The sequence below is a fragment of the Eimeria mitis genome, genomic scaffold (genome assembly GCF_000499745.2).
Source record: "Eimeria mitis Houghton genomic scaffold, Emh_scaff1186, whole genome shotgun sequence".
NCBI lineage: Eukaryota > Apicomplexa > Conoidasida > Eucoccidiorida > Eimeriidae > Eimeria > Eimeria mitis.
In genome coordinates this window covers 11384-11607 of record NW_013568083.1, presented here as the reverse complement: position 1 = coordinate 11607, position 224 = coordinate 11384, and the positions used below count along the sequence as shown (strand labels likewise).

The window sequence follows — 224 nt, the reverse complement described above, 5'->3', positions numbered from 1 at the left end:
CTTCTGTTGCTGCTGCGCCTGCTGCTGCTCTTTTTGTGCACGACCGAATTGCTGCAACAACAGCAGCAACCTTAGCTGCCTCGCTGCTGCTGCTGTTGCTGCTGCTGCTGCTGTTGCTGCTGCTGCTGCTGTCCCTGCTGCTGCTGCTGCTGCTGGTGGCATCTTGCTGCTGCTGCGTTTCCTCAGCAGGAGGATTATCCTGAGTTGCTGCTGCCGCCTCTGCT

The 224-nt window shown here is 58.9% G+C and overlaps 1 protein-coding gene across 1 annotated transcript in view; it reads right to left on the bottom strand.

The window, feature by feature from the left end:
* EMH_0031450 (uncharacterized protein) overlaps positions 1 to 224 on the bottom strand; it is a gene marked incomplete at both ends in the record, with an annotated part of 3735 nt that overhangs the window by 1745 nt on the left and 1766 nt on the right. The window contains one exon of the mRNA XM_013494520.1: positions 71 to 224. Within this exon, the coding sequence (XP_013349974.1) occupies positions 71 to 224 (154 nt within the window). The remainder of the gene's footprint in view (positions 1 to 70) is intronic.